This window comes from Phocoena phocoena, chromosome 15, assembly GCF_963924675.1.
Source record: "Phocoena phocoena chromosome 15, mPhoPho1.1, whole genome shotgun sequence".
Taxonomy (NCBI): domain Eukaryota; kingdom Metazoa; phylum Chordata; class Mammalia; order Artiodactyla; family Phocoenidae; genus Phocoena; species Phocoena phocoena.
The window spans coordinates 75,200,625-75,227,650 of record NC_089233.1 but is presented as its reverse complement, the minus strand read 5'-3'; the positions used below and the strand labels follow the sequence as shown (position 1 = coordinate 75,227,650).

General features: G+C 53.0%; 1 protein-coding gene across 1 annotated transcript in view; it reads left to right on the top strand.

Annotated features, from left to right (window-relative positions):
• PREX1 (phosphatidylinositol-3,4,5-trisphosphate dependent Rac exchange factor 1) overlaps positions 1 to 25,996 on the top strand; it is a 195,515-nt gene extending 169,519 nt beyond the window's left edge. The window contains exons 22-41 of the mRNA XM_065893635.1: positions 2,452 to 2,639; positions 2,930 to 3,091; positions 3,769 to 3,979; positions 4,422 to 4,698; positions 7,480 to 7,686; positions 9,002 to 9,090; positions 10,384 to 10,466; positions 10,627 to 10,717; positions 12,579 to 12,707; positions 14,273 to 14,314; positions 15,752 to 15,973; positions 16,266 to 16,270; positions 17,836 to 17,929; positions 19,718 to 19,861; positions 19,954 to 20,068; positions 21,512 to 21,578; positions 22,901 to 23,073; positions 23,510 to 23,612; positions 23,871 to 23,938; positions 25,954 to 25,996. Of these exons, the coding sequence (XP_065749707.1) occupies positions 2,452 to 2,639; positions 2,930 to 3,091; positions 3,769 to 3,979; positions 4,422 to 4,698; positions 7,480 to 7,686; positions 9,002 to 9,090; positions 10,384 to 10,466; positions 10,627 to 10,717; positions 12,579 to 12,707; positions 14,273 to 14,314; positions 15,752 to 15,973; positions 16,266 to 16,270; positions 17,836 to 17,929; positions 19,718 to 19,861; positions 19,954 to 20,068; positions 21,512 to 21,578; positions 22,901 to 23,073; positions 23,510 to 23,612; positions 23,871 to 23,938; positions 25,954 to 25,996 (2,513 nt within the window). The remainder of the gene's footprint in view (positions 1 to 2,451; positions 2,640 to 2,929; positions 3,092 to 3,768; positions 3,980 to 4,421; positions 4,699 to 7,479; positions 7,687 to 9,001; positions 9,091 to 10,383; positions 10,467 to 10,626; positions 10,718 to 12,578; positions 12,708 to 14,272; positions 14,315 to 15,751; positions 15,974 to 16,265; positions 16,271 to 17,835; positions 17,930 to 19,717; positions 19,862 to 19,953; positions 20,069 to 21,511; positions 21,579 to 22,900; positions 23,074 to 23,509; positions 23,613 to 23,870; positions 23,939 to 25,953) is intronic.
• Positions 25,997 to 27,026: the final 1,030 nt, after the last annotated feature.

Here is a 27,026-nt window from a genome sequence, read left to right as displayed (position 1 = left end):
GACTCTATAGAGTGCAGGCTCAGTAGTTGTGGTACACGGACTTAGTTGCTCCACAGCATGTGGGATCTTCCTGGACCAGGGCTCGAACCCATGTCCCCTGCATTGGCAGGCAGATTCTTAACCACTGCGCCACCAGGGAAGCCCCAGGGGCTGTTATTCTGTCCACCATGGGCTCCCATGTTTTTCTCTCTGCCCAGCCTCAGCCCTGGACCCCCAGACCTGTCATTCTACCTGACATCCCCGGATGTCTGACAGGCATCATGGCCAAAATTGAACTCCTGACCTTCCTCTGAAGCTTGTTCCTCCCCTCAGGGTCCCCTCTCCATCCTTCCAGATTCTCAGGCCCCAAACTCAGAGTTCTCCCTGACTGTTCTTTCTCCTGTATCCTGCCACCTTGCTTCCAGCATCCAGCCTCATTGCCTGTACCTTCCCCTTGCAACCAGAATCACCACCTCCATCGCTGCCTGGTCCGAGCCACCATCATTTCTCACCAGGACTATTGTAATGGCCTGCTCACTCTCCTCCCTGCCCTGCCTTACCTCTCCTCCTGTAGGCTAGTCTCAAAAAATAGAACAGAACCTTCCAGTGGCTTCCACCCTATGCAGGGCAAAGACCAAGTCCTTGTCATGGTCTTCCAGGCCCAGCCTTGCTTCCCAGCCTCACCTCTCATCACTTTCCCACTTGCCCTCGCTGCTCCATCCACTCCAGCCTCTTGTTCTTAAATACCAAATGGACTCCTGCCCCAGGGCCTTTGCACTTGCAGTTCCCTCCGCCTGGAATGCTCTCCCCCTGAGTACTTCTTACCCATGCTCCTCGCCTCACTCAACTCTCTGCTCAAATGTCACCTCCTCAGAGAGGCCACCTTGAGTGCTGTAATTAAATAAGCCCTTTCTGTCCCTCAGTGTCTCCTTATCCTGTTTTATTTTTCTTCACCATGTGTATTAGTTGACATATATCATACAGTTATTTATTGCTTTTCTTTGTTTTCCCCACTAGCGTAAGCTCCCCGAGGGCAGGGATTTTGTTTGTTTTATTCCTTGCTGTATGCTCCGAGCCTTGAACTGTGCCTGGCGCATAGTAGGCACTGAGTGAATACTTGTAGTTTGAATAATAGCCCCTCCTCTCCGGTTGCTTCTCTGGACTCTGCCCCGTACTTCTGCTGGGCTGGGGGTGGGGGCAGATGCCATGGGTAGACCAGGGGTTTGGGTGCCTCTGTGTCCAACAGCTCTGGGCTCCTGGCTGGGGACTTTGGGGTCAGAAAAGAACCAGGGTTTATGGGGTTGGCTGGGGAGCTATCCTGCACTGCTGAAACACCCACAGCCTGGCAGAGGGGTCCTAAAGGGGACAGGCTGGTGGGGAGGGGGGAGAGGCCAGCTGGCAGGTGTGAGCTCAGTTTGTGCCCCTCTGAGAGGAATGGGCTGTGGGCCTCCTTCCCCAACATGTGGGCGACCCCTGATGATGACCGTAAACCACGCTGAGAGGAGTTGGTGGTTTCTACTCTTCTGTTCAACAAGTAGAAGCACCTACTATGTGCCAGGTTCTGTTCTAGGAGCTGGGAGACACGAGTGAGCAAGGCAGACAGGGCCCCTGCCCTCAGGACACGGATGTGAGGGGAGCCAGACAGTGAACAAAAGAACAAAAAACCTGACAAGTGGTGACACAGTATGAGGGCGAGGGGAGAAAGAGTGATGGGCTGTGTGTTGAGAGGTCCTCTTTGGAGCAGGTGGGGAGGAAAGCAGTTCACGCCAATAAAGTGTCTACTTTCTCCTTAGATACATCACTGCCTAGCTGTGTGGCTCTGAGGAGTCACAGCCTCTCCGGGCCCATATTAATCAGGACTGAAACTGAGCTACATAAAAACATTGGCTCAGCAAACTAAAATGTCTGAGTAGGGTCAGCAAGCTTCAGGTCTGGCTCAATCCAGCACTTTATATAGTGAGGAGGCTCTTGCTTTTTCTCCAGTTCTCAGCTCTGCTCCCTCTGTGTTGGTTTCCCTCTTACATGCTGTTTTTCCCACCTGGTGGCTCTAGTAACTTGGGATCCAGTTGAAAAAGAGAATGTCTTCTTCTCTTTGCAGATCCAACAGAAGTGCCAGACTTTACTCTCATTGACTCAGCTTGGGTCACGTGCTCACTCCTGAACCAATCACTATGAATAGAGGAAATCAGACATGCTGATTGGCCAGGCCTTTGCCTCTGGGGGAGGGTGTGGTTGGGGGGAGCCCTTTTCTGAGCCACAAAGACTGAGAAAGGGGCTCAAGGGTAGATTCCTAGAAGGACAGTCTTCTAGAACAAGAGGTGAACGATAGCGGGCTGGCAAAAATGAACAGAGCTGCAGCACTTTAGTCCCCCCATCCGTCCAACACAAGCCATCTGCGGTGCTGGGTCAGGAGGCTGGTTTGGTGTGGGGTGGTGCCCCCTCCTCAGGGTTGCCTGTCCCTCTGGCTTCCAGCCTTCCCCCTGCTGTCCCTGGGTCCCCAGCTGAGCCTGCACGAGGACAGCCCTGTGGTCAGCCTGACGGTGGACAACGTGCACCTGGAGCATGGCGTGGTGTACGAGTACGTGAGCACAGCGGGCATCAAGTGTCACGTGCTGGAGAAGATCGTGGAGCCCCGTGGCTGCTTCGGCCTCACTGCCAAGGTCTTGCTGGGTGCTGCCCTGCCCTGAGAGGTGGGGCAGCCTGATTCCCATGTCCTCAGAGTTAGCCTGGAGACCTGCATCCTAGTTCCTCCCCCTCGACTCGGTGGCTGTGGGGCTTAGGAGACTGACTTGTTATCTCTTAGCCTCAGTTTACTCATCTGCTAAACGGGCCAGTAATAGAGCTGACCTCACACACGTATTATGAGGCGTATAGTAGTCACCCCAGATAAACCCATTAAGACCCTCCCAGGTGCACAGCGAGTGCTCAGTAGCTGTTAATATTTCTGCAGATCCTTGAGGCCTTTGCCACCGATGACAGTGTCTTTGTGCAGAACTGTGGGCGGCTTATGGCCCTGAGCAACAACATAAGGACCATGTCCCACTATGAGTTCCGCAACATCTGTGACACCAAGCTGGAGAGCATCGGCCAGAGGATCGCCTTGTACCAGGAGGTGCCTGCACCCTACAGGGTCTTAACTTGGGGTATTTTGGTTGTAAAAGTCAAAACCCAGCCCAATTTAGCTTAAACAGGAGAATTTATTGGTTTATATTACTGAAGCATCCAGAGGTGAGCTTCAGGCATGGTTGTATCCAGGCACTCAAACATCACACTATGACAAGAACAGGGCCTCTCTCTTTCTCTTGACTTTATTTTTCTGTCTTGGCTTTGCTCTCAGGCAGTTCCTTTTCATGTGGTGACAACATGGCCCCCAATGGCTCTAGCCTTAGCAACCCCAGTAGAAAAGGAACTCAAAGAGAGCTTTTGTTGACTTGGCTTGGGTCCCTTGCCTAGGCCTGTACCAGTCTCTGCAAGGATGGGGAGGTAGCCTTACCTGAACCTCATGGACTGTGGGTCAGGGAGAGATGTTCCTCAAGGACAGCTCAGGTGTAGCTAAAATGGAGAAATGAACGTAGGTAGGTACTTGGAGGCCTCACGTTTCTCCAGGCCTTCCCTGAAATCTGGGTCCAGTAAAAGGCACTGCAGGGGAATTTACTTTGCCATTTGGAACTATTGACATATTGTCCAATTTTGGATTGTCTGACCTAGGCCAGGATAAAGTGGGTACTGGCGGTGGGTCAGAATTTCCAGACCCCTGTATCATGACTCCATGTCCCCCACCCTTCTCAGTTTGCAGCTCAGCTAAAGAGCAGGGTCAGCCCGCCCTTCAAACAAGCACCCCTGGAACCCCATCCGCTGTGTGGCCTGGACTTTTGCCCCACCAATTGCCACGTCAACCTCATGGAAGTGTCCTACCCCAAGACTACTCCCTCGGTTGGCAGGTCCTTCAGCATCCGCTTTGGTCGCAAACCCTCCCTCATCGGCCTTGACCCAGAGCAAGGTAACTGTGTGTGTCTGTCAAAAACTGTGTCCAGATCTTACACTACAGATACTTAAACAGAAGCATGTCTGAAGGCCAGCAGTCCAGAGCTGGATTGATAGCTCCACGGTCATCAGGGATCCAGGCTCCTTCTATCTTTCTGTGCCACCATCTCCAGATGTTGCTTTTATCCTGAAGGATGCCTCATGGTATATAGAATGGCTGCTGGAGGACCAGCCATCATGTCTACATTCCAGGCAGGAAAAAGATCACAGTAGTTAAAAGTATATTAGCACCAAACCGAAACTTGCTTTTTGAAGTAATTCAATGTATTAAAAGAATATTTAAAAGAGAAATATTTCCCATTCATTGGGATCCTTAAAATGAATTCGTATACCTCTGTCTAAGGGGCTTGGGTGTCTGGGGGCTGTTTCCAAGTGAACTCTCCCTCCCTCCACTGTAGGTCACCTGAACCCCATGTCCTACACCCAACACTGCATCACCACCATGGCTGCCCCATCCTGGAAGTGCCTACCTGCTGCGGATGGGGACCCCCAAAGCCAGGGTCCCAACGACAGCAGCTTTGGGTCAGCCAATGGAACCCTTGGCCAGGAGCACCGGGGTTTGAGCTTCCTACTCAAGCAGGAGGACCGTGAGATCCAGGATGCCTACCTGCAGCTCTTTACCAGACTGGATGTGGCCCTGAAGGAGATGAAGCAGTATGTTACCCAGATCAACAGGTGAGCCCTGGGCCCCGGAGAGAATGGCCTGAGTGTCAGGGTCAGGATTTCTCAACATCAGCGGCATCAACATTTTGGGTAGGATCATTCTTCGGAGTTGGGGGCTGTCCTGTACATTATAGGCTATTAGTGGTATCCCTGCCTTCTACCCACTAGATACCAGTAGCACCCCCTTCCCCAGTTGTGACAATCACAAATGTCTTCAGACATTGTCAAATGCCCTCTGGGGGGCAAAATCACCCCTGATTGAGAACCACTGATCTAATGAAAGGATGGATGTGGGCAGCATCATCAATAGAGGCTGAAACTATTTGTTGAGAGGTTTGGGGGGAACTTTATCATTTTAATGTCGCAGAAAGCGAGATGGCTAGACGTGATGTCCCTTTTGGTGCGAAGCAGCAGGACACATGCACCGCATCACCTACAAAGCGTTCTTGCCAGCACAAGTCGCACCGTTCTCTGATCAAAGTTCTAGGTCTCACTACTCAGCTAGAGGACTGGGTTTTAAGGGAGGATGAAATGCCACCTCAGGGACGCAGTTGGTTAAATTCAGAGGGTGGGTGATTCTAGATGACAAATGACCCAGTTTCTTTAACAAATAAATGATTGGAGGGGAAGCAGGTACAGGGAGGCGGGGGAGGAGGAACTGTTAGGGAAGAGGCTTGAGAGACACATCAACCAAATACAGTGTCTGGACCTGGTTCGGGTTCTGTTTCTAACATACCATCTGTGAGAAGACACTTTGGGGAGCATCAGGGATCCCGTGGTCTGGGAACTAGATGGTATTATGGAATGATTGATTTTGTTAGGTGTGGTAATAGTGACTGGTTGTGTTTACAACAGTGTTTCTCAGCCTCAGTACGGTTGACATTTTGGGCCCGATAATTCTTTGTTGTGGGATACTTAGTGGCATTCCTGGCCTCTACTCCTTGGATGCCAGTAGCTAGCCCACCCCTCCCTGCCCTGCTTCAGTTGTGACAACTAAAAATGTCTCTGGACGTTGCTAAATGTTTGCGCCTGAGGGAACTTGCTAAATTGCTAACCGTTTCCTGGAGTGGGGGAGTGGGGGACAGAAAGCACCCTCAGTTGAGAACCGTTGCTTTAAAAATAAATCCTTATGTGCTAGAGACACATATGGAAGTGTTTATAGGGGAAATTATATGATATCTTAGGTTTGTTTTAAACACTCTAGAAAAAGAAAAAGCAACAGGAAAGATGGAGGAAAGAAAAGTGGATCCTGAGTTTCCACTGTTGAAGCTGGCAGCTGGTTACCTGGGGTCCATCATACTGGTCCCTCTCCTTTTGTGTATGATAGAAATTGTCAATCAGAATAGGAAAAATAATGTAGGGTCTGGAGGCAGGAGGCCTGGGTTTGATCCTGGCCCTGCCACTTATTAGCTGTGTGACCTTAGGCAAGTCACTTAACCTCTCTGAGCCTTGATGGTCTCACCTGTTAAAATGGGGCTAATCATAATACTGACCTCATTGAGATGTGGTAGGATTATATCAGCCAGGGTTTACTGATCACTTACAAGGCACCAGTCTTCTAAGCACTTTACATATTTTAACTCCCTTAATCTTTACAGCAGCTTAGGACATAGATAGTGATATTACTCCAGATGAGGAAACCGAGTCTCAGAGAGGTTTAATAATTAGCTTTAGGTCTCTGAACTAGGAAATGATAGCATTGGGATTTGAACCTGGGGTCTGTCTGTCTTAAAAACCTATAGTCTTAACAATTATACTCTATGCCAGGGATTGACACACTACGGCCTATGGGCCAAATCCAGCCCACTGCTTTTTTTAAAAAAAATAAAGGCTTATTGGAGCACAGCCGTGCCCATTTCTTTACATGTTGTCTATGGTGCTGTCACAGTACAGCAGCAGAGTTGAGTGTATGGTTGTAACTGAGACCATATGGCCCTTATAGACCATGTTTCCCAGTTGCCTTCTTTTCTCTGGAGCCTGTGTGTAGCTTGGCTGTGAAATAAGGAGTATCCATATGTCACGCCCCCTACAGGAGGGACAATGTATTCACATCTGCAGAGTTGCTGGTGGGATTTTCTTTTTATTTATTTATTTCTTTATTTATGGCTGCGTTGGGTCTTCGTTGCTGTGCAGGCTTTCTCTAGTTGTGGGCAGCGGGGGCTACTCGTCGTTGCAATGTGCAGGCTTCTCATTGCGGTGGCTTCTCTTGTTACAGAGCACGGGCTCTAGGTGCGCGGGCTTCAGTAGTCGTGTCATAAGGGCTCAGTGGTTGTGGCTCACGGGCTCTAGAGCGCAGGCTCAGTAGTTGTGGCGCACGGGCTTAATTGCTCCGCGGTATGTGGGATTTTCCCGGACCAGGGATCGAACCCATGTCCCCTGCATTGGCAGGCGGATTCTTAACCACTGCGCCACCAGGGAAGTCCTGCTGGTGGGATTTTCAGGGAAGGGACACAGAGCATTTGATGGCTCCCTCTACTTAGGATCAAAGGTGAGGCCTGAGCTTCCCTGGTGGCGCAGTGGTTGAGAGTCCGCCTGCTGATGCAGGGGACACGGGTTCATGCCCCGGTCTGGGAAGATACCACATGCCACGGAGCGGCTGGGCCCGTGAGCCATGGCCACTGAGCCTGCGCGTCAGGAGCCTGTGCTCCGCCATGGGAGAGGCCACAACAGTGAGAGGCCTGCGTACCCCCCAAAAAAAGTGAGGCCTGAGGTCAGAGCCTTGCCTGGGGCCTCCATGGAGGCAAGTGGAGCCACGGGCCTCTGCCTTTAAGTTCAAAGTCTTTGCTCCTGCAGGCTGCTGTCCACCATCACGGAGCCCACCTCGGGTGGGTCCTGCGATCCACCCTCGGCCGAGGAGACCTCATCCCCCCAACTGGTCAGCGAAGAGAGCGAGATGGACAGGGCCGATCACGGGGGCAGCAAGAAAGTGTGCTTCAAGGTGTCAGAGGACGATCAGGAGGACTCGGGTCATGACACCATGAGCTACCGGGACTCCTACAGGTGAGGGCAAGCGGTGCTCTCGTGGGGTTTGCTGTGAATGGCCAGTGGCACAGTTGAGGCCCCCGCCGTGGGAAAGTCAGAATCAGAGGACATTTCCCAGGAAGCAGTGGGATGGGGCACTGTCGCCTAGCTATGTGGTCCTGGGGGGTTAGGCTGCGCCCCCCAGCACGCCCCAGATGCCCCCTTCGGCTCCCCTGCCCCTGGTGGACACCACCCATCCTTTCTGCCTTCGTTACACTCTGTGCACGTTGATGGAATGTGGTCCAAGGAAAAGTCAAGATCTGCAGTGTGTTTTAAAATCAACGTTAAGACCTCTCTGGTTTCTGCAACAAACACTATTTTTACTTGATCCAGGGAGTAAGACCATTTTTTCCCCTGCTGACTCAGAGGATCTGAATTGTTTTCTCCTGGTTAAGTTAATTATTAACAAGATCAGTGAAGTTTGAATTAGTGGGTCAAATAGACTGAAACCCCAATTTCCTGTAATAAACCATAGAGTGAGTGAATGGAATTCCTTACCACAAATAAACAAGCACCATAGCCTCCAGTGAAAGGTTACATAACATCTGACCATTGTGGTTAAAGTAGAATCTTGGAGGGGCACTTCAGTTGTTCGTGGGCAAAATACTGAACTGATAGAATTTGGCAAGAAAGGCTTTGGTCCCCATCCTTCCAGCTTTTATATCCTTTCAGTCTTCAAGGGACCAGATTGGTCGGTGTTTCTTGGTGTCTGTATTACGAAATGGTCTGGCTGACTGGGTACCGTGTGTTCTTGGAGCCTCTTGTCCACAGACCAAGATCTCTCCATCTCTCTGGGTTTCCATTCTGACATTTTTGGGTCCTCCGATTTTTCCTTTAATTGTCAGAAAGGTGAAGGAAAGAATTTCAGGGTTGTGGTTTTTAATTCCCCATGCCTTCTGAGTTCCTGGGATACAAGCCAAGCAAACACAGTCTTTGTTCTTAGGAGGTTTCTAGCCAGGCTGGGGAGACAAAATACGGAACCATGTGGCCAAGTGTGGCGAATGCAGGTGTGTCCAGGGACAAGGCTGTCCCACGAAGACAGTGACAGGAGTTACACCCAAACGAAAATGATTCATTATCCACCTACCACTTCTGTACTGAGGCCTGGAAATGTTTCCCCAGTGTCAGACCTAGAAAACGCACCAGGACCACCCTGCCCGTCTATGGCTCTGGCGGTTGGCCCACGGTGCCTTCTCTGGGCCAATCGTCCACCCAAGAAAGTGGGTTCCGGGTGCTGGGACCAGAGGCTGTGAGTGGGAGGGTGACTCATGCCTTCATCTCTGCTGCTTTGCAGTGAGTGTAACAGTAATCGGGACTCCGTCCTGTCTTACACCAGCGTGAGAAGTAACAGCTCCTACCTGGGCAGCGACGAGATGGGGTCTGGTGAGTGCTGAGGCTCGTGCTCCAGGAGAGGGGTCCCCCAGCGCGATTCTGTTTTGTTTATTTTTATTTTGTTATGCTTCGTTCCATGTTATATTGTCTTCTATTACTTTGCATGGTGTGCTAGTGGTTCTCCTTCAGTCCTTTAGCAAACATTTATTGCGCACCAGTTATGTGCTGGGACCACGGCAGTGAATGAAAAGACATAGATCCCGGCCCTCACGTTCTCCGTGAACGCCACGGACACGGGACAAATAAAAACATACACGATGCAGTTACATGTTGTGGTGAGGGCTCCAACGTTACTAGAATAGGGCGACCTGATGGTTTCCGTGAATGACACATGCTCAAACCAAAAATTCAGATGACACAGGGAAGTTCAAAAGAAATACATGGAAATAAGTCAGAATCTCAACCTCTCCCCCAGAAATGACTATTGATTATATTTGGGGATTGCTGGTGAACATGTATTTCTGCACAGATGTGGAGAAATGTGGGTGGACGGCTGGAGGCACAGACAGACATAAATAAGATTTTATAAATTAGATTCTATGTTACTTGGAATTTTTACTGAAAGACGGAAATTTGTTTTTATTTTAGTTTTATTGATTTCAGCCTTTAAAATTTTTATTTTGTGAATAAGACAGACATCCACATGGTTCATAATTCAAAAGGCATGAGAGGGTGGGTAGTGACAAACCTCCCTCCCACCCTTGTTACCCGGCCTCCCGGTTCCCAAGCTCCCGCTGTCACTACTGCCCTATGTGTCCTTCCAGAGGTAGTATCTGTGCATAAAAATTCAATTTTAATTTTACTTCAGTTTAACAGAAGAAAAAGAAGCTCACGTAAGATCAGAGATATTTCTGAACTTTAGGTAAATATTTCATCACATAAGATATTCAGCTGCAAAAACTATCCCTGGGGAGGTTTTAGGAAGGCACTTACATGTGGCAGCTGATTTAAATGAAATGGCTGGGGGATGAATCAGGAGACTGGGATCCGGTTCCTTATATCTGACTTTCTGTCTCCTCGTCTGCAGAGTGAAAACTAATAACATTGACTTACAATTGTGTAATGTTTTAGTTCCTGTTGCCCATTTTGCAGATGAAGAAACCGAGGTGCAGAGAGGTCAAGTGATTTGTACAGTGTCACACAGCCAGGACCTGGGTCTATCAGACTCCAAGTCCACTGTGGGTTTTGGAGCTCTGTAGCTACATTGCTTTCTTGAGAAAGAGGCTGGGCAGGTGTGAGATGGGGCAGGAATAGTTGATGGCTGTGGTTTCTTCCTTCTGCAAGGGGACGAGCTGCCCTGTGACATGAGGATCCCGTCAGACAAGCAGGACAAGCTTCATGGCTGCCTGGAGCACCTCTTTAACCAGGTAGGACCTTTGTCCCAACTCCGGCCTGACCTTGAGTTCTTCCCATCAGCCCTGGTAAGAACCCATAAGCCAGGAGCCGGGGCAGGGGCTATGAGTAATGAGTCCCTGCAACTTGGAGGGCCCTGTGGGCCAAACTAACCCAGAGCTTCCCGCCACCCAGGTGGACTCCATCCATGCACTCCTCAAGGGGCCAGTCATGAGCAGAGCTTTTGAAGAGACCAGGCATTTCCCCATGGACCACAGCTTACAAGGTGAGCAGAGAAGAGTCCCCAGGCAGGGCGAGGGATGACATCCAGCATCCGTCGGGGAGACGGGCTGCAATGGGTGACGTGTGCTGGACAGGCCTCAGGCCACCTGGGCCACGTTCTCAGCTTTGCCCCTCACCTGTTGAATGGCCGTGGGTCAGTCCAGGGGCAGTCAGCAGATCCAGCCCATGGCCTGTTTTTGTACAGACTGTGAGCTCAGAATGAGTTTTCATTTATAATGGATTGTTAAAACGGAACGAAAGAAAGAATACGTGACAGAGACTGTACGCCCTGCAAAGCCTAAATCAGTTCCTATCTGACTCTTTACAGAAAAAGTGTGTGGACCGCTGGGCTGGTCCCTGAGCCTTTCTGGGCCTCCGTCTGCCTGTTTATAACATGAGGGGAAGGACTGGAGCACGATTTGCCAAACCTCAGATACCCCCACAGCCCCTTCATCATTTTAGACATATTCACAGAATCTGCCAACATCTTTACATTTTTTAAACCATATTCATTTGCTGCCCATATTATTGATAGATCAAACTGTCTCCCTTTAAAAAATTCAATTTTGAAAGGACCTTATTTAACTCCCTGTAAATGGAAAACCAGTATAAAATGTCATAAAATAATGATAAATCCAATGGAAACAGCAACAAAAAATGTCACTGTACTGTAGTTAGGCACTGTTGCCTGCCCAGAGCTCTTTGTTCTTTATTCCTGAGGGGGATTAGTGAGTTAAAGAAGTGTTAAGGACTTACCAGCACCAAACTGAGACCTTCTTCTTGAAATGCTTGAGAGAAAAAGATTGACTTTTATGTCCCTCTATTTACTTCTCCTCCCATTTACCCATCCACCCACCTATTTATCTATCCACCCATCTGTCCATCCATCCATCCATCCATCATCCATCCATCCATTCATCTATCCATCCATCCATCCACCCATCCACCTACCCACTCATCCACCCATCTGTCTACTCCATGCATCCATGCATTCATACATCCAGTAAATACTTTCCAAGAACCAGCTTGTGTCAGGCCTTGTGCTGGGCTCTGGGGCCCATCAGATGAAGGTGACACTGCCTCTGACCTCAAGGAGCTTCCAGTAGAGTTCAGGAGATGGGAAAAGAAACAGGCAGTTGCTCCTAAGTGAGGGTCGGAAGTGGTGAGAAGTTGGGGTGCCCTAGCTCAGCTCTCCCTCCTGCTGTCTCAGGATCATCTCTCGCTGGGATGGACCTTAGAAAGAAGAAATGTCAAACTCAGAGGAAACAAAACCACACATATCTCAGAAACCTGGGACTTTGTAGCAGGGAAGAGGCCAAAGGAGCGGGGACCTGTGTTTGCTTGTCTGGGGCCAGGTTCAAGTCCCTTTTCTGTCACTACCCTGCTGTGTGACTTGAGGCAAGTCACTTTTCCACTCTGTGCCTGGACTTCCTCCTCTGTGTAGGGAAAAGGTTACGCTAGGTTACAACTCACGTGCCAGCTCGATTGGTTGTGGCTGTGAGGAGGTAGTACCCGAGAATCCTTCCGTGACTACATCCAGGCTCAGGAGACAAGCATGCCCTGATTGATTGGTGATGTCTGCATTGGATTTGTTGCACCTGTGAGGAGTCTCAGCCTCAGACGAGCGGGAAGGAGTGCTGAGATTGATCAGCAGTGTCTGCCATGAGTGTGATACTATGAATTCGTAGCACACTTACCATGTGTTTGCCTTCCATGAACCAGATCGTGCCCTAGAGTCCTGCCAGCATCCTTGACCTAAGATTCTGAGCTTTGGAATCTAGTGATGGTACAGAGGCCTCTGTGCCCCCATTTTCCAAAGCTATCTAATTGTCCCTTTCCTGCCCTCATGTCACTTTCTGCCCCAGAGTTCAAACAGAAGGAGGAGTGTACAATTCGTGGCCGCAGCTTGATCCAGATCAGCATCCAGGAGGACCCCTGGAACCTCCCCAATTCCATCAAGACCCTGGTGGACAACATTCAGAGATACGTGGAAGGTCAGTTGGGCAGGGAAGGCTGTGATGTGGAGGTTTTGTGGCCTTTGGTTCTTGATGGGCAACGTGGAAGGATCAGGAATGGGTCCATCTCCGTGCCCCACGTCTCTCCAGGCCCAGGGAGAGGACAGGAAGAGAGTGTGTCCCTTTCTCAGCTGTGTCCTGCCCTGGGCAAGGCCCTGGGACAGTACACACTTGATCAAGGAACTGCTGATTTGGGGTGCCTGGGGCTTCCTTGCAGAGTCAGGAGGCTAAGAAGGCTGAACTTGTTCCTTCTCAGCTTCCAAAATTGTGGATGTAGTTCAGTTCCTTTTGTTTATTAACCAGGTTACAAGTTGGGGGGTGGGTGGGTCCTGATCAGACTTGGGCCGCCAGGTAATTTTTGATGCTACAGCATTAAAAAATGTGAACCTGCTGCCAGCATTTATAATCCGAGACCCCACTTGGCTGGAGATGAGTGGTGGCCACCCTCTTTAGGTGGGGGAGGGGTGCCTTCCAGTCCACATGGATCCCACCATGCCCTGTGGCCTGGGGTCTGCTTCATGCACCTTATGTTACCTGCCTGGCCCTTGGCAGCATTTGAGCCTGGGACTCCTGGGTTAGAAGGATCCCAGGCCAGGGAGACATCTGACCAGGACAGCAGGAGGTGCTTGGCCCCAGGGTCATGACCCCAGGAACAGCACCCTCTGACTTGGGAGTCTGTGTTGGCCCTGAGCTGTCCTGTCTTCCAAAACTGTGACTGGTGAAGAGCATGGACTCTGGAGCCGGATGGCCAGTGCTCGAACCCCAGCTCTCCCACTTATTGGCTGTGCGACCTTAGCAAGTTCCTTGACTTCTCTGTGCTCCAGTCTCTTCATGTGTAAAATGGGTTCATAGTGGTGTTGTGAGGGATAAACGCGTCAGTACAAACAAGGCACTTGGTGCAGTGCCTGGCACACAGTAAGCCCTCAGTAAGCATTTGCTGGTGTTATTACCCCACCTGCCCTGCATCTTAGTGCCTCCCCAGGACAGAATGTATCACAAGAGGGCAAATCCAGGGTCCTTTCAGATTTTTTTTTTAAGCCCCTTCTGGGCCCAAGAGCCTTTATTTGACGGAAAGAGAGCAGGGTGTTAGGCCTGTGTCTGGAAGGTCTGGGCTTTGTCTACACGTGGGCAGGGCTTGGCTGTGTAGGACGGTGTGAGTAAGTACCTGAGTACACGTGTGAGCGTACGTGGTCTGAGTGTGCTCCCACATGTACATGCACGCGTGTGTCAGGGTGTGCCCACGCACAGGTACAAGGTGTGGGCTGGGGGCTCTGGCCCGTTAGTTGGAGGGGCTGGTTTGAATCTCTGTATAGACAGTTGGGGTACAGCTAAAAGTGGGGGTTTCATCCCCTGCACATCCAAGGGTTTCTGGAATCTGCTCAACGTTCAGTCGAAGCTCGTTGACCGTGGCTCTGTGTGCCCAGAGCTTCGCAGCGAGAAGGGGCAGTCACTGCGAGAAGGGGCAGGCACTTGGGCTGTGGGGAGGCCTGGCTCGGCTTGCTGCTTCTGCTAACCCCTCTCAGCCCATCTCCTTCTCCTTCCAGATGGAAAGAACCAGCTGCTCCTGGCCTTGCTGAAATGCACAGGTGAGGGCTGTGCACAGGCAGCTGTCTGTGATTTGCACACACCCGGGTGCATCCGGGAGAGGCCTCCCTGGCAGCCAGTGCCCATGACCGCACCCCGGGGAAGGCCTCTTCTGCCGGCCAAGGTTGACTTTCCCCTGGTCGTCGGGGTCTGCACAGGGGGAGGTAACACCATGGCCTCTAGCCCCTCCAAGAACTACTCAGACCTCACTTCTTCCTCTTGTGTCCGGGGGACAAGTCTCAGGGCCCTGGAGCCAGGAGCACTGTCTCTTGCCACTTCCCAGGCCTGGGCTGATCTTGACGAGGACACAGGATAGAGCACTGACAATTAGGGAGGCTCTTTGCCGGTAGAGCCCTCAGCCCCAGCCTGGGGCTTCCTACCCCAAAGACAGTGGGGTGGAGGAGGGGCTGATGGGGGCCTAGGGGAATCTTGGAGGTGTTCTCTGTCCCTCCCTTCCTTCCAGAAATTCTCAGCCAAGGGGCAGCTAGAATAGGATCTGGGTCAAAATTGGTCACTGAAAACCCATTGGCTAGAGCCAGTCATCAAAAATAATCCCTTCCAGGGCTTCCCTGGTGGCGCAAGTGGTTGAGAGTCCACCTGCCGATGCAGGGGACACGGGTTCGTGCCCCGGTCCGGGAAGATCCCACATGCCACGGAGCGGCTGGGCCCGTGAGCCATGGCCGCTGGGCCTGCGCGTCCAGAGCCTGTGCTCCGCAACGGGAGAGGCCACAACAGTGACAGGCCCGCATACCGCAAAAACAAAAACAAAAACAAAAACAAACAAACAAAAATAATCCCTTCCAGGGAATTCCCTGGTGGTCCGGTGGTTAGGACTCGGTGCTTTCACGGCTGGGGCCCGGGTTCGATCCCTGGTCAGGGAACTAAGATCCCGAAAGCTGCGTGGCACAGCCAAAAGAAAAGAAAAAAATCCCTTCCAGGATATTAGGACCCTGAATGACTGATTGCCCAAAATTGGCCAGTTCTGTAAATCACATCACAAGCAGGGGACAAGGAAGTGGTGGTGGGGGATGGTAAGAAGAAGGCATACTTCTCAAAAATAGAGAAAATGGTAAACTGCATTTCTTAAAACATGGAGCTGGCATCATCACTCTCAATGAATGCTGAGAAATTTCCTAATAAATGAACAGCTGAGGGTAAGGGTTTGGGGAAAGCCTTTGGAAAATCACAAGTTGTTCTGTTGTTTTACGTAGGGAGATGGGTCATTGAGAGGGCTGAGTTTTTCCACGGATTGGCTTGGCTTTTGGAGAGTTGAGTTTTGTGGAGTTGCCTTTGGTGCCTGGGATGAATGAATTCTGTCTGCCAGTTGGCCCCGGATGGGTGGTCGTGTCGGGGAGTGGAGGCTAGTCCCGGGCCCCGGGCTGTGGGGTACAGGCCTGCTGATGGCACAGGAGCCCCCTCCCCATCCGCTCTGCCCGCAGACACGGAGCTGCAGCTGCGGAGGGACAGCATCTTCTGCCAGGCACTGGTGGCCGCCGTGTGCACCTTCTCCGAGCAGCTGCTGGCGGCCCTGAGCTACCGCTACAACAACAACGGCGAGTACGAGGAGAGCAGCCGGGACGCCAGCCGCAAGTGGCTGGAGCAGGTGGCGGCCACTGGCGTCCTCCTGCACTGCCAGTCCCTGCTCTCGCCGGCCGCGGTGAGTGGGGGGCGGGGGAGGTCTTGCTCAGGCTGTCGCTCACCCCGTTCATTCATTCAGCGGCTGTTTATCGAGCACCTACTATGTGTCACTGTTACAGGCACTGGGGACCCAGCAGTGGACAAAACAGAGAGTTCGTTTACTCAGGGACCTTATACCCTGATTTTGGGGAGATAGACATAAACAACTAAGGACCAGGGATGGTACAGACCAGTGGTTCTCACCAGGGCAGTTTTGCCCCCAGGGTACACTTGGCAATCTCTGGAGACATCTTTGGTTGTCACAACTGAGGGAAGAGGAAGTACTACTGGCATGTGGTGTGTAGAGGCCAGGGAGGCTGCTAAACCTCCAACACACAGGATGCTCACCCCGTTCCCACCCCCCAGCAGAGAATTATCTGGCCCCAAGTGTCAGTAGTGCTGCAGTTGAGACACCCTCATTTATAGTGTTAAGGGTTAAGGGGAAGGTCTGGGGTGGTGGCAGTTGAAAGTTTTGATAAGGCAGCCACTGAGGGCCTCAGTGAGAGGTGACATCTGACCTAAGAACCGAAGGAGGGGAGGGGGTGAGCCATGAGGACACTGGGGAGGAGCCCTCCAGGCAGAGAGAACAGCAGGTGCAAAGGTCCTGAGGCGGGAGGATGCACGCAGCGTTGGAGATATAACGAGGTACCCAGTGCGGCTGGAATAGAGTGCGTGAGCCCGGGGAAGGTGGGGGAGGTGAGTCCTGAGAATTAACTGGGGTCTGACTGTTCGGGGTCTTGCAGGCTCTTGTAGGACTTTGGCTGTTACTCTGAGGGGGTGGCAGTCAGGGGAGGGTTTTGAGAAGAGGAGGGACGGGATCTGACTTTGATACTTAAAGGATCACCCAGGCTGCGGGGTGGGGAAGAGTGTAGAGGGGCAAGGGCAGAAACTGGGAGACCAGTGAGCAGGCTTTTGTGGTAATCCAGGTGAACTTTGTTGATGCAAATGACACCTTGTTTAGTTCTTGCAGTAGCCCCCAGGCAGGTCCTTTACCACCCACTTTTTAAGGATGAGGACACTGAGGCCCAGGGAACCTGTGTGAACCTGGGAGTCTGACTCTAGACCTGGTTCCCCCAGACTGCCCTGCCTTCTCCACATCTCTTTTATCTCTGAGTGCCCTGTCCATCCACTCGCAGGGCTCAGAATCAGGGTGGGTCCCGCTACCAGCTCCGGGAGGAGGCAGAGCCAATGACTCAGCATTTCAGGGTACTGGTACCCAGAGCCGATGCCCCCCCAGAAATCCAGCCGGCAGCAGCACTTGCTCTGTGCTGTTTGCCCCTCCACCCGTGTGCCCAGGCCTGAGCTCCCCACACCTTGCCGCCCTGAGCCTCCTAGACGTTTTCCTAGGCCGGACAGGAAGCCACAGCTGCGGCGGTTTGGGAAAGAGTGGCCGTGGTGCGCCCTCTGCTGGCCGATGTTGCAGACGGGTGCCTGCCTGGTGGGAGACACCCTCTCATTGGTTTCTGGAACTGAGCACCCAGCCCTCACTTTCTTCCCTGATGAGGTCACCGGGACCCAGTGTGTTAATTCAGCAGTTGCCAGGATATGCAGGCTCTGAGCTGGGTGCTGCGTTGGAATGGTTCAGTGGGATTGGTGGGTTGACCCGGGTAAGAGGACCACCCAGCATGTTAGAGCAGAGATGGGCTCTGACCTGGGAGGTGGAGGACAGGCCTGGAGCAAACATGATCTCACGTCCAGCCCCAGAGAGACCTGCACAAGACCTCATGCCTGGTAGCGCCACAGCCTGGTGTGTCAACTAGAGTTGAATCACAGTATCTTGAAGTGAAACCTGGGGCAGGGGTGGCACCTGTGACTCCTCCACTCTGTCTTGCTCTTGCAGAAAGAGGAACGGACCATGTTGGAGGACATCTGGGTGACCCTGTCGGAACTGGACAATGTCACCTTCTCCTTCAAGCAGCTGGACGAGAGCTACGTGGCCAGTGAGTGATTCCTCCCACCCCCACCGTGAGAGTCGGGGTTCTGGGGTGGAAGGGACTGCTCTGGGGTCACCCTGTCCCTCCCCCTGCCGCCAGGCCAGCTGCCTAAAGTTGACCCAGGACCCAGTGCTTTCAAACCTCATGCTCCCAACATACAGGGAAGGAGAGGGTCTCTTTTTTTATAAACCCAGCCGTCTCCAAGAGCGCTTAAGAGGGAAAAACAGCCAGTACCCAGTTCTTATTAAAACTCCTAGAGATAACCTTCGGTGGGTTGAAGACGTGTTAAGATTTTCTAAGAACTTACACCATAATTTTCTTCTTTCCTTTCTTTCTCCCTCCCTCCCACCCATCTTTCCACTCGCCTACCCACTCATTCACTCATTCATCTACTCATCCATCCACCCATCCATTTATCCATCCATCCATCCACCCATCACCCATCCACCCACACACTCATCCATCTATCCACATACCCATAATTTCGAGCACATGATACGTGTCAGGCTCAGTTTTAGGTTCTGGGCCACAGTGGAGAGATATACGGTCATGGTTTCTGCCCTCCTGGAGCTCACGTTGTGGTCCAGTGGGTCTCAGCCCTGGCTGCACTGGGATCGCCCAGGGAGCTTTTCAGACACTGATGCCTCAGTCCCAGTCCCAGCCCTGGTGATTTGGATTCGGCCTGTGGGGTGGAACCTGGGCATTGGGATTCAAGATAAACTTTCCAGGTGACTTTGGTGTATAGCCAGGACTGAGAATCACTGCGCTCGGTTCTAGAGCCATGGTTCTCTGAGTGTGATCCCTGGACCAGTGGCACCTGGAAGCTTGTTAGCCTAATTCTCAGGCCCCATCCCAGACCTGCTGAATCCCAAACTGGAAGCAGAGCCCAGAAATGTGTGTCAGCAATCCCTCCCGGTGATTTTGAAGCATGCTAGTTTGAGAACCCCTGCTTTTTCTGTTGTTGTTTTTCATTATCACCTCCCTAAGGAGCTTGTTTAGACAATTTTTTCCTAATCGCCCACACCCCCATGAAATTTTTATATCATGGATATACTATATATCTGTTTATGTACTATATGTATATATGTGATTTACATACAAAAAGAGTAAGTGTTTTTTTTTTTTTGCCTTTGCCCCCAAAACCAATTTTTACCTCCTTGGAGGTGATATCACCCTGTTGAGAATGTGTAAACTAGAGTCTAGAAGCACAATGGGTTTCATTTCAGGTACCAATTGGAATTGGTTGGCAGTGGCTGCCTGTCTGTAGGCCAGCTTGGGCTCAGGGAGAATTATCCATCAATTAGTGATGTCTGCTATGGGTGCAGGATGGAGTGTTAGTGCCACCCCTGCCACAAGCTCTTTGCTATGGGTGTAAATAAGATGCAGGTGCTGTTTGAGGGTAGCTTTTGCCAGGTAGAGGCCCTGGGCTACCAGGTGAGGGGTAGAAGGAGCATTGGTGAGGCTCTGAAGATAAACAGGGACAGCTCCGCAGCTGGGCAGAATCAATGTCAGGTGTAAGAATTAAGCAGTAGAAACTGGGACCTGTCAAGGGAGGTGAAAAGGGAGGTCAGAGGCTGCTCCTCTGAGTGGTAGGGGGACGGGGCTATCTGAGGTGCCCCGAGACTGTGGGAGGGCAGGAAGGTCTGAAGCCGCGGCTCTGGGGTGGGCAGACAGGGAGGTCCTGGGACATCACAGTGGCGATCTGAAGGAGGTCTGTAGCTGCCCTCGCGGAGGTGGGGTGGTGCCCCTCCGGCCTTGATGGTGAGCCCTGTGCCCCACCACGTCCCCCACCAGACACCAACGTCTTGTACCACATCGAGGGCAGCCGGCAGGCACTGAAGGTTATCTTCTACCTGGATAGCTATCACTTCTCCAAGCTGCCCTCCCGCCTGGAGAGCGGGGCCAGTCTAAGGCTGCACACCGTGCTCTTCACGAAAGGTGAGCCGCGGGGACGGGCTGAGTGGGGCCCACTGGGGATGGCCGTGCACACCGGGAGCCAAGCACCTGCCCTCGCTCTTCTTCCTTCACAGCTCTGGAGAACATGGAGGCACCGCCTCCTCCAGGCAGCCAGACGGTGGAAGATTTGCAGCAGGAGATCAATGCCCAGTCCCTGGAGAAGGTTCAGCAGTATTACCGCAAACTCAGGTATCTGCATGGGCTACATGATGGGGGCAGGATTCTGAACACTGTCACGGGGAGTGAGCATTAGCGTGTAAGGCACCGGACGGGCTCCCAGTGCGGGGGCGGGCAGTGCCCTTTCTTGAGCATCTACTGTGCGCCAGGCCCTCTGCCTACATGAGCTCATCAGATTCTCACAGCAGTCACTGGCAGCCATTCTAACCCACTTTGAAGATGAGGAAACTGATGCCCAGAGAGCACACCCAGCTTGCCCAAGTCACGCAGCTAGACTGGGTCTGCTTGGCTTCAAAGCAGGTCCTTCCATCTGCGGGGGAGATGCCTGTTTCATTCTGCATGGGGTGGGGAGCTGGGACAGGGGCCCTGGGATTCTTGAGCCTGTGAGTGAGGGACATGACTCCAGAACCTTGGCCCTGCTCAGGGGAGACCCCCAGAGAGAAGAAAGAGTAGGGGTCACATCCGCCAGGAGGAAGCCTGGGGCCCAAGGAGGCTGCTCCCACTACTGCTGCCCCCATCCCAGCCCGTTCCTACTTCTGCCTCACCTTCTCCCTCCGTGAAGAAGGTGGGCTGAGAATTAGGAGACCGGGGTTTCAGGGTGTGGTAAGGGCTTTAGTATTTGGAAATGGGAGAATGATGCTTTCGTATGTCTGTTCAGGGAAGACATCTACCTGTATTATTATAACTGGCATCTCTCTGGATCATTCGATGCCATCAATCTGTTCTGTGCCGTTCGCTGAATATTTTAAAAATTACCACTCTAATCATTCATTCGTCTCTTCTTTCATTCAGCCCCTGTCACTCAAGGCCTTCCATAGGCCAGGTTCTGTTCTGGGTGCTCGCTTAGGAGTCAACAGTGACCAGACAAAGCCTGTTCTTCATGGAGGGTAGATTCTAGAGCTGCTGTGGTCTGGCCCACCCCCTGTTTTGTCAGTAAAGTTTTATTAGCACACAGCCACGTTCATCTAAGTGTGTATCGTCTCTGGCTGCTTTTGTGTTGCAACAGCAGAGCTGAGTAGCATCTTCACAGAGACTGGTCTACACAGTCTAAAATATTTACTCTTTGGCCCTTTACAAAAAAAGTTGGCCGAACGCTGTTCTAGAAGGGGAGATAAGCAATAACCCAGTAAACAGAGCAGTGTGACGTGTCAACTGACGAGGGTGCTCAGAGGAGAGAGACAGCAGGATGGGAGAGAGAGTGGGCTGTCGGTGCTGATTCCCACGGCCAGTCGGGGGGAGGTGGCATTTGAGGAGTGCCCGGGAGGCCCCTTCCTGCTTCCCCCAGGGCTGTTGGAGGAACAGGTGACTGTGGGTGTGGAGAGCTGTGCCAGCCGCTCTTAATGATTTGTTTCCTCCAGTTGTTGGAGGGCAAAGAGGCTGCGGCTGCAGTGGGGCAGGGGCTGGAAGGACGGTGGGCGTGGCGGCCCTACCCTCACCCCCGTCTTTCTCTCTCAGGGCATTTTACCTGGAACGGTCTAACCTGCCCACGGACGCCAGCACCACAGCGGTGAAGATAGACCAGGTGTGCCCTCCTTCCCCTCACCTGCCGTGGAGCTTGGGCAGGGCTGGGGGTTCGTGCGGTCAGACAGGGCCCAGGGTCACACCCCAGCCAGAATCCTGGCCGAGATGCCCCAGAGGCCTCTGCCGTCCCTCCTCCAGGAAGTCTTCTGTGATAACTCCTTCCCCATTCGAGAAATCCTGACATCTTCCCCACCTGCTTCAGAGCTCCTTAGATGATGTGTTCTCACTGGCACCCACTCACCTGTGCCTCTTACATCTCCCTTGTTCATTGCAGCATCTCTCTGAGGCTGGAGCCTCACACCAGATGCGGCCATGCAGTGCTCTTTTTGTGTGTTTCCAATTTGTTGCCAGCATTTAAAAGTCAAAAGATTTCCCGCAAAACGGAGGCTTCTAGTTTATCTTTAGCAGTGGGAATACCTGGCTGTCTGGGCCACATTCCTGCGTGTTGCACTCGGCCTTGCGGGGGGCTGTGCGCCCTCCCGCCGCATGCTGCAGGCCTTTCCCCCTCTGCCCAGGCTCTATCAGGCCTCGATTTCTTTTTTTTTTAATTAATTAATTTATTTGGCTGCACTGGCTCTTCACTGCGGCACACGGGATCTTCGTTGCAGCGCTTGTTGCGGCGCACGGGCTTCTCTCTAGCTGTGGCGTGCGGGTTTTCTCTTCTCTCATTGTGGCGCGGGCTCCAGAGCGCGTGGGCTCTGTAGTTTGCGGCACGTGGGCTCCAGTTGAGGCGTGCGAGCTCAGTAGTCGTGGCGCGCAGGCTGAGTTGCCCTGCGGTGTGTGGGATCTTAGTTCCCCGACCAGGGATCGAACCCGCATCCCCTGCAATGGAAGGCAGATTCTTTACCCCTGGGCCACCAGGGAAGTCCCTGTCAGGTCTTGATTTTGACAGTGGTTCGGGGGCTCCTGGCCTCGGACCGCGAGGCTGAGCTCCGAGAGAAGGGCTGGGCACAGCCCTTCGGGAGTTTGTATGATAGTCTGGCCGGCAGAGTCCTGAGCCGACACAGGAAGCACTGGCCGGTGTTCTGTGTCTGCACAGGCGACGCAGGAAAGGGGAGGTGGGGCAGAGCAGAAGGGAAGGCTGGTCCTGGGGAGGTGCTGCTATTTGGAGAGGACAGGAGTGGGTGTTCGCTGAGGCTTGGTCGTGGGCGCACCTGGGCAGGTGAAGAGAATTAGATGGGAGGGTTAGGCCTGAGATATTTCGTGAGCATAGGAGGTGAGCCGAGAGGACAGCTGCTGTAATGGAGCTGGATTGGAGGTGATGACGGGGAGGAAGGACAGGTGGGGGCCTCCTCCGACCGTCCGGGTGTGTGTGCCTCGCAGCTGATCCGCCCCATCAATGCCCTGGACGAGCTCTGCCGCCTCATGAAGTCCTTCGTCTACCCCAAGCCCGGTGCCACTGGGAGCTTGGGCGCCGGCCTCATCCCCATCTCCTCCGAGCTCTGCTACCGCCTGGGGGCCTGCCAGATGACCATGTGCGGCACGGGCATGCAGAGGTGTGCGAGCCCTGAGCGGGGGCGGGCCTCTGGGCGGTTTGGGGGCCCGGGACGGGAGGACGAAGGCCAGGTTTGAATCCCGATTCTGCCGCTGCCTGTTGAGCCCGGACGAGGCCATGGCTGCCCCCACCCCCCACCGAGCCTCAGTTTGTCTGCTGTGAAATGGGACCTCGGGAGGAGGTGGTCCTTGGAGGGCTGCTGAGTTTCCCGGTTCTCTCACCCTGGTTGGTGTGACTGAGCGTCTCTGCAGCCTGGCTCTGCTGGAGCATCCATTCAACATAAGCAGGAATGATCGTGCCTCTTGGTTGGCGCAGATCTGGACACTTTCTCACTTCCGTCCTCTGTCCCTGCTGCTCTGATTGGGGCCTTGGGGGCCATGGGGGGGAAGGCCGTCGCCCCCGTCTCACCTGCCACCCCTGTTGCCGCCCCCCCGCAGGAGCACCCTGAGCCTCTCCCTGGAGCAGGCGGCCATCCTGGCGCGGAGCCACGGGCTGCTGCCCAAGTGCATCATGCAGGCCACGGACATCATGCGGAAGCAGGTGAGGGGACCCATCCCCCGGGGCCCCACCAGGCTGCGTGCAGGGCACCCAGATCCGGGCCCGGTGGACACAGGGAGAGGTGGACTCACAGCCCGGGTGGGATGAGGGGCCATCTGGGGACTGGGCTGTTGCCCGTCTCCCCATCTAGAGGGCTGAGGATTTCAGCTCCCGTTACGCCCACCCACACCCACATGCTTCCTCAAGCGCCCTGGACTCCGTGCGGAGGCAGCCCAGGGCCTCACCGTTCTTTCTTCCCAGGGCCCCAGGGTGGAGATTCTGGCCAAAAACCTCCGAGTCAAGGACCAGATGCCCCAGGGTGCACCGCGGTGAGTGGCTGTCCCTCCCCGTCTCCTTTCCTCTCCTCCCTTCTGTGAAGGCCAGGACTTGGGCTGGGCTTCACCCCAGACAGACCCGCTGGTGTTCAGATGGGGCTTCCCCTCTCATTTACGGGACCCCATTTGGGAAACAACAAATACGACTCAGTCTGTTACCTCCCAGAGCTCCCACTTTGGCAGGGAAAGTGAGGCAGGGCCCCCACAGTGAGCCATGGGGCAGTAATTTGTGTGCCCCCCACCGGCTCACCCACCGCCCTTCTCTGCCGCCCTGCTGCCCTCTGAGCCCTCAGCCCACCTACCTCACCTGTCTTCACGGCCCATCATCTCCACATTGATGTCAGACCTTCTCGTGGTACTGTGTGCAGCCCCTTTCCCAGGAATAACTCGTTACTGTGCGTCCTCCCTCTCCATCCACACTACCCTGCTTTGCTGTTGACTTAGGCCCACAATTTTTGTTTGTTATTTTTTGCGGTACGCGGGCCTCTCACTGCTGTGGCCTCTCCCGTTGTGGAGCACAGGCTCCGGACGCGCAGGCTCAGCGGCCATGGCTCACGGGCCCAGCCGCTCCGCGGCACGTGGGATCCTCCTGGACCGGGGCACGAACCCACGTCCCCTGCATCGGCAGGCGGACTCCCAACCACTGCGCCACCAGGGAAGCCCCAGGCCCACAATTTTTAAATAACTTTTTAATTTTGAAATAGTTTGACTCACAGGAAGTTGCAAAAATTGTACAGGGAGTTTCCATGTGGTCCTTCACTCAGTTCCCCCCACCAAGAATAATGTCTCACGTAACCACAGGACATTGTCAAGACCAGGAAACGGTGTTGGAGCAATACAAGAACTCATACAGATCTTATGTATGTTTCACTAGTTTTTGTATGCACTCTCTTAGCCCTCATTATTATTATTATTATTTTTATTTTTAGGCCACGTGGCATGGATTGTGGGATCTTAGTTCCCCGGCCATGGATTGAACCCGGGCCCTCAGCAGTGGAAGTGCGGAGTCCTAACCACTGGACTGCGAGGGAATTCCCCTCATTACTTTTACTTTTTTATTTCTAATTTTTATTTTTTGGCCTCACCGTTTGGCATGCGGGATCTTAGTTCCCTGACCAAACCCGTGCCCCTTGCAGTGGAAGCATGGACTCTTAACCACTGGACTGTCAGGGAGGTCCCTCCCCTCATTACTTTTAAATACTTTTATATGTCGCTTCCCCCGCTCCAGGCACCACTCTAGTATCTTTACCTATATTAACTTATTTGCTCCAAACAACAACTCTGTGAGCAAGGTACTATTACTATCCCCCATTGATAGGTGGGGACACTGAGGCCCAGAGAGGTTAAGTATCTTGTCCAAGGTCACACAGCTAGCACACAGAACCACAGAGTTGCGCTTCTGAACCCAGGCATTCTAGGCCCAGAGGCCACACTCCTGACCACTGTGCCACCTTGCTTCCCTGTCTTGTCTGTGTCACCACAGCAGCCTCCTGTCTGGTCCCCCTGCCATCATTCTCCCCACAGCAGATCTACCGTCTCCCCTGCTTGAAACCCATTAGTGGCTCCTTCTTACTTGAGGGTAGAGCTCAGAATCCTCCCAATGCAGAAAGAAAACCAAGGTAGCTCCCCACGTGCTGCAGGGAGAGGCCCCCAAGATATATTAAGCATAAGACTCCAGTGGCAGAGTACTGGGTCTACTTTGCCACCATTAGCGTGGAAAAATGCACACCCACCCACACAAGGATCTTAACATAAACATGCGCACATATATGTGTCTGTTTTTGTAACCCCCTTGCCAGTCTGGAGGGAGCAAGGCTCCTGTGGGGCGGGGACTGTACCACTAGGGGAAAGTGGGTGGCATCAATTTTTCACTCTGCATCTTTTTTACACCTGTTGAGTTTTGTTTTCTGGGCATGGATTACATGCTCACATAGATCACATGTGGCAATAATAATAATAGGCCTTGGCCTGCCTGGCTCGTCCTCATCCTCTTCACCTCCATCCACCAGGCTCTACCGCCTCTGCCAGCCGCCGGTGGACGGAGACCTCTAGACACTGAGGTGCCTGGTGCTTGGCTGCGTCCTCTGGAGCTGGGATTTGGGAGGACACAGGGGGCCGTGTGGCCTTCTCCAGAGCTGGCCCGAGACCTCCTCTCCTGCCTGCTTGAAGATCTGTCCGGCCTCCTCCATCACCTCCTGGGAGGATAAGCAGTGCCCCCACTCCTGGATGAGATGGTGGATCGGCCCTGGGCTGGCATGTTCTTCACACTTCTGCCAGAAGCCCGAGGGGTGCTGGGGACCCACAGAACTGATGGGTGCAGCCAGGGCCTGGGCTCCGGCCTGCAGGTCCCCAGAACACAGGGGAGAAGTCACGGGCACTGCAGCTGGAGGCCCGCGGCCCCAGCTCCCTCGGGATGGCTCAACCTGCACTTTGGAAACCTCTGGTTTCCTTCTACGTCCACATTCCAGGCGACCACATGTGTCTGCTCTTCTTCCTCACCTTAGCTTCCAGATTCCCCCCTAACCCTGTACTAATCTGCCCGATGGACTCGGAGAAGCCGGGCCTCTGCCGTAAAGACAGAGGGACAGGGCACAGCGCCTGTTACCAAGAGGACGGTCGAAAGCCGCACCGGCTTCCGCCATCAGCGCCATTGGAACTGGAGCCATCAGCCCTGGGCACGAGATTTGCTCTGACTTTATTTATATGGCGTGAACTCTATGGTTTATTTTGAGGTTTTTATGTTGTCGCTGGTATCGCTGAGATTTTTTTTTCCCCCAGGTTGCGTGATTATATATTTGACATTTTAAATTTCAAAGAAAGCTATATTGTCTAACAGGGGACCAGCATAAGGTAATATTGACAACTTTTTCCAGTTCTACTAAAAAAAAAAAAGAAAAACTAAATTATTGAAAATTCAAAAGATGTCAGTATTTCATCTTTTCAATATTAGGGTCTTAAGATATGGCTTACAGGTATCGACTAGGGTTCCTTTTCCCACCCACCCTCGGTTCTCCAGCAGTTGGTCTGTATCAGGGTGAATTACTTTGTTCTTTGAACAGCTGGCTACAAGGGTTTGAGAGGT